This window comes from Austrofundulus limnaeus, unplaced genomic scaffold, assembly GCF_001266775.1.
Source record: "Austrofundulus limnaeus strain Quisiro unplaced genomic scaffold, Austrofundulus_limnaeus-1.0 Scaffold112, whole genome shotgun sequence".
NCBI classification, from domain to species: domain Eukaryota; kingdom Metazoa; phylum Chordata; class Actinopteri; order Cyprinodontiformes; family Rivulidae; genus Austrofundulus; species Austrofundulus limnaeus.
In genome coordinates this window covers 1,088,056-1,093,878 of record NW_013952514.1, presented here as the reverse complement: position 1 = coordinate 1,093,878, position 5,823 = coordinate 1,088,056, and the positions used below count along the sequence as shown (strand labels likewise).

At 38.7% G+C, this 5,823-nt stretch overlaps 1 protein-coding gene across 1 annotated transcript in view; it reads left to right on the top strand.

Moving 5' to 3' along the window:
- LOC106521608 (doublecortin domain-containing protein 2) overlaps positions 1 to 4,457 on the top strand; it is a 34,914-nt gene extending 30,457 nt beyond the window's left edge. The window contains exons 8-10 of the mRNA XM_014014254.1: positions 1,257 to 1,321; positions 1,458 to 2,213; positions 3,819 to 4,457. Of these exons, the coding sequence (XP_013869708.1) occupies positions 1,257 to 1,321; positions 1,458 to 2,186 (794 nt within the window). The 3' untranslated portion in view covers positions 2,187 to 2,213; positions 3,819 to 4,457. The remainder of the gene's footprint in view (positions 1 to 1,256; positions 1,322 to 1,457; positions 2,214 to 3,818) is intronic.
- The last annotated feature ends 1,366 nt before the right edge of the window (positions 4,458 to 5,823 follow it).

The window sequence follows — 5,823 nt, the reverse complement described above, 5'->3', positions numbered from 1 at the left end:
ACGCACAGTGCATTCAGCCATACAACTGCAGGCGCCACTGGTTATTGTGACGGCAGAATAACGTGCTTTGAGAAATACCATGTTTCCAGATACCTAAAAATACATGCAATTACAGCTAAAAAACGGCTGGGTGCATTTTTTTGGTGTTTGGACTGCTTCTCTAAGCAGTAGAGACCCAAAAGTAAGTTTAAAAACATGAAAAAAAGTGAGTTTTGCATAATAGGTGCCCTTTTAATGTTTGTGGGGATTGTCAATTTTCTTTCAGAAATGCTCGCGTGCATGTGCATGCTTGTCATTTCTGTTTTGAACATGTTAAAAAAATGTGCAACAAATTTCTCAAAATAGTTGCAGAGGCATCTGCATATGCTGAAAGCACCAAAACAAAAAGGAAACTAAAAAAATGGAGGGAAAAGTGGTTCAACCGATCCCATCTTCATTGAAGGCAAATATTTGAGCTCATTCTTTTTTTTTTTTTTTTTTATACCGAAGGAGTCCTTGTTTGACATGAGCTTCAATGTGTGCAAGGTCTGCACAATGAAGAAGAAGCACTTTGGGAACACGACAAATGGACTGACATTATCAGTTTTGAATGAAAAATCGATTTTGAGTTATGTCGTGGCCCTAAAAATCAGAATCGAACTGTGAGATAGTAAAAGATTCCCACCCCTCATATTTATAGACCTCTGATGTGAGCCCAGAAGTTAGAGCTAGAATGGCATCAACATTCCCTGTAGATCAGTTCCTATACAATTTTTAAGTCCAGACATTTTCAGGTACTAAGCAGGACTTTGCTGTTGAAAATCAAAGTGGATTATTTTTTTCCCAGGTCTTGTTGATTGATGTATTTTTTTTTATTTTGCTGCTATGCACTCAAATATTGATATTTATAACAAGTGTAGCTCAAATAAGTTATTTTGTGACGCGAGTCTTAAAGGTGGGTATCCAAAGTACAGCATGGCAGCTTTTATAAAACAGGATCCTGTTGCTTCCAAGTTTGCAGATTGTACAGAACATAGCAAGGTCATCATCTTGTTGGACACTGGTGAAAAAAAAGTCATTCTCAGCCACAAGTGAGCACAAATAAAATGACAGAGTTGTAAAAGTTTTTTTTTTCTCTCTGGGTTTAAAAGGTATTGATATCCTCAAGCAGAGAAATGGAGAATTTGTTCTATATTGCTTTTAAAGAAACACCCATCTTTTCTGTAAAAAAAAAAAACAGCCTCAGCCATTTATTTGACTGAACCTTCTGTTTTCAGATGAGCCAAAGGTTGATGATGACAACACAGATGGTGAACCTTCACAAGAGCAGAAAGCTGAAGAGGTAAACAGTACTGCCAGCACTGACAGTGATAACACTCTCCTTTAATCTCTTATTTATGCCGTTTTTTATGTTCCAGCAAGTGACAATGATCATACTACCTGTTCAAGCATTTTGTGTTATTTTTTTTTCTTGGTAGAACTCTGATGTTGATGGTGAACAAAAGGCCACAACAGAAAACGATGAAAAGACAGACGTGAAAGTGGAAGCCTGTGAAGACTTCTCTGAAGAAAATGTGTCTGCCTGCCAGGAGTGCAAAGAGGAAAACCAAGACACAAATGTGGAGATAGATGGCGAAGAGATGAAGGAAGCCGAAGAGCAAAAGGATGAAAAAGAAAGGGGAGCAACAGCAGAAAATGAGCAGGACGTTAAGGAAGAAGTAAAAGTGGAGGTCACGGAGGAGAGTAAGGACGAGGTTAACAGTGAGGAGCAGGAATCTAACAGCAGCAGTGATAAAGCCCAGGGCAATAAAGAGAGTGAGGACGAACCCAATGCATCCTCTGAGACGGAGAAAGAGCAGGACAATAATAATAAAGATGAAGATAAACAAGAGGAAGGCAGTGGTAACAGGGAGGAAGGCAGCAGTGAGCTTGTTAACGATGCCGAGTCGGGGGAGGAACAAAAAGAGACAGAAAACAGCAGCGGCCAAGAGAAAACTCAGTCAGATAACGAGAAAAAAGAAAGTGACGATGGTAGCAGGGGCAACACTAACCAGCAGGACGATGAGATAACAACAAAAGAGGAAACTGCAAACGAGCCAGAGACAGCAAAAGAAGAAGAAGAGAGCAAAGTGAACGAAGAGGTGAGGGGGGGCAGTGATGAGGCGGACAGTGGAGCCGAGCTGGAAAACAAGGACTCATACAGCTGAACTGATGCCACCGCAAACTGAAACATACAGTGGGGAAAATAAGTATTTAGTCAGTCACCAATTGTGCAAGTTCTCCCACTTAAAAAGATGAGAGAGGCCTGTAATTGACTTCATAGGTAGACCTCACTATGAGAGACAAAATGTGAAAAAATTTTGAGAAAATCATTTTGTCTGACTTTTAAAGAATTTTTTTGCAAATAATGGTGGAAAATAAGTATTTGGTCACCTACAAACAAGCAAGATTTCTGGCTGTCACAGACCTGTAACTTCTTTTTTAAGAGGCTCCTCTTTCCCCCACTCATTACCTGTATTAATGGCACCTGTTTGAAGTCGTTAACAGTATAAAAGACACCTGCCCACAACCTCAAACAGTCACACTCCAAACTCCACTATGGTGAAGACGAAAGAGCTGTCGGAGGACACCAGAAACCGAATTGTAGACCTGCACCAGGCTGGGAAGACTGAATCTGCAATAGGCAAGCAGCTTGGTGTGAAGAAATCTACTGTGGGAGCGATAATCAGAAAATGGAAGACATACAAGACCACTACTAATCTCCCTCGATCTGGGGCTCCACGCAAGATCTCAGCCCGTGGGGTCAAAATGATCACAAGAACGGTGAGGAAAAATCCCAGAACCACAAGGGGGGATCTAGTGAATGACCTGCAGAAAGCTGGGACCAATGTTACAAAGGCTACCATCAGCAATACACTACGACGCCAGGGACTCAGATCTTGCAGTGCCAGACGTGTCCCCCTGCTTAAGCCAGTCCATATCCAGGCACGTCTGAAGTTTGCTAGAGAGCATTTGGATGTTCCAGAAGAGTATTGGGAGAATGTCATATGGTCAGATGAAACCAAAGTAGAACTATTTGGTAAAAACACAACTCATCGTGTTTTGAGGAAAGTGAATGCGGAGTTGCATCCAAAGAACACCATACCAACTGTGAAGCATGGGGGTGGCAACATCATGCTTTGGGGCTGTTTCTCTGCAAAGGGACCAGGACGACTGGTCCGTGTACATGAAAGAATGAATGGGGCCATGTATTGTGAGATTTTGGGTTCAAACCTCCTTCCATCAGCAAGGGCAATGAAGATGAAACGTGGCTGGGTCTTTCAGCATGACAATGATCCCAAGCACACTGCCAGGGCAACAAAGGAGTGGCTTCGTAAGAAACATTTCAAAGTCCTGGAGTGGCCTAGCCAGTCTCCCGATCTCAACCCCATCGAAAACCTTTGGAGGGAGTTGAAAGTCCGTGTTGCCCGCCGACAGCCCCAAAACATCACTGCTCTAGAGGAGATCTGCATGGAGGAATGGGCCAACATACCAGCAACAGTGTGTGCCAACCTTGTGAAGACTTACAGAAAACGTTTGACCTCTGTCATTGCCAACAAAGGATATACAACAAAGTATTGAGATGAACTTTTGTTATTGACCAAATACTTATTTTCCACCATTATTTGCAAAAAAATTCTTTAAAAGTCAGACAAAATGATTTTCTCAAATTTTTTTTCACATTTTGTCTCTCATAGTTGAGGTCTACCTATGATGTCAATTACAGGCCTCTCTCATCTTTTTAAGTGGGAGAACTTGCACAATTGGTGACTGACTAAATACTTATTTTCCCCACTGTAAAGAACACTTGAATAGAAAAAAGAGCAGGATTAGTAAAGAGAAAGTATGACTTCTTCTTTTATTTATTTATTTTTTTCTCAAGTGATACGATCGAAAAAATAATGGCCTACAAGAGATCCTATAGAACAGTGGGAGTGGGACTTTTCTGGAACATCATGTGGATGTTTGCATTAAAAGAGACCATAATTTATATGTTAAAGGTTTAAAAGATTAAATAAAAGTTATAAATCTTAATTTTACATTTTAAAAATGTGTTACTTCCGGTGCTGCTTTCGTTGTTTCAGTAAATGTTCTCAGTGAAGCTAGAAATTCTAAAGACGATTTTGTACAGTAGCTCAAAATGTTATTTTTTGTTAGATTTTTTGTTTGTTTGTTTTTTCTTTCATCTGATCCTTCCTGCAGAGGTTGCCACAGCCCATACATTAACTCAAGCTGATGGATATTGTTTTTTGTGCATAAAAAGGCTGGGCAGAGTCTGGTCTCCTTTGTTTTGTCTGAATGCATAATTACTAAAAATCAAAATGAAAACTAATATTACATGCTGTAAGCGCCTACGCTGTAGTCAAACTGTGAAATACATATTTATTTATTTTGTTTATTTGTATGTATCTGTCACCAGAAAATAAAACTTTACAAATCAGTCAAGTGTGCCGAAGTTTTAGGGTCTATTTTTGTAGGAAGGGTTATTGATTGTTGTTGTGATGGCTTTATTTTTTACGCAGGTCTATAAAGTTGCCAGATTTAGATCCTCCTCAAAATTAGCCAAAAACCCACATTCACTGACCAAGTGACTAACAAAAGAGCAGAACTGACATAGATGGGTGCAGCGTTTCCTTTATTGGTTTGTTTGTTTTGTTAGGATTTTTTTCTAACATGACATCTATAAACAGAGATCATTTTTTATTATTTGTATTTTTATTATAAAGTTTATTCATTTAAAACAAAACAACATAAATTCAACATACAACAAAAAATCTAATTAAATGAAAGGTAGCAGAAGAAGAAAAGAATCTTAAGATTTCTGGCCCTTCTTGCAAAGAAAGAAGGGAACATAAAATGAAATGTATTTATTTGTTTATTTATTTATTTCATAAAAAGCAACACAGTTTGTTTTAAGTAAATCAATTATTGAATGAAAAGGATGCAGAAAGAATAAAAAAGTCTCATATCTGCCCCTTATTTAAAAAACAACTCACACTTGAACAATCTCCATATTTGAGGGGAAAATAATAATAAAAAGTGCATAAATATCTATAGTTCTTCTAGTATAGTATATCTCGTACATTATTGTGAGTAGGTGAACAATAAAGAGAACACTTTGATAAATTTTATATATTTTCAAGCAGCCAAGCATCATGTATAAGTCTGAACACTAAAAGTTGGAGAAACTGTTCTCAGACAAGCTGAGTTCTGAGGTCACACAATTATTTAAGCCTATCAGTTTATTAAAAAAAACTAATTGTTGAAATCCTGTTCCATAATTAGCAGCTTTGACCTGATTTATAAAGATTACACAAACTGCCACATATACTTTATTAACTTCATGTTTTTAGTATGATTTTATCTTTAAAACACAGTAGCATTAAGTCACAACTAAGTGTCTCATACTATAGAAAACTGTGTTCAAAACCGTGATCTAATTAGGTGTCTGTTGCCCTCGCTGCTCTCATACTCCTGCATCTCTTCAATTTGGGATTCGTGCAGTCAGAATGACTGTGAGTCACCGTCTCATGAGACAAGCAGAGCATGAGTGAAAAGGAGAGTGAGGATAAACGAGAAAGGGAAGAGAGACAGACACGTAGAAAGGAAGGGGGGTTGTAGTCATAAGGCCTGACTGGTTGAGGTGATGATGCTCGAGAATCTATTTCTGGAGCCACCATCAATTCTATCTTATCGCCTCCACAGGCTGCTAACAGTGTGTATGTGTGGATTTTTGTTTGTGTGTGTGTGTGTGTGTGTGTGTGTGTGTGTGTGTGTGTGTGTGTGTGTGTGTGTGTGTGTGTG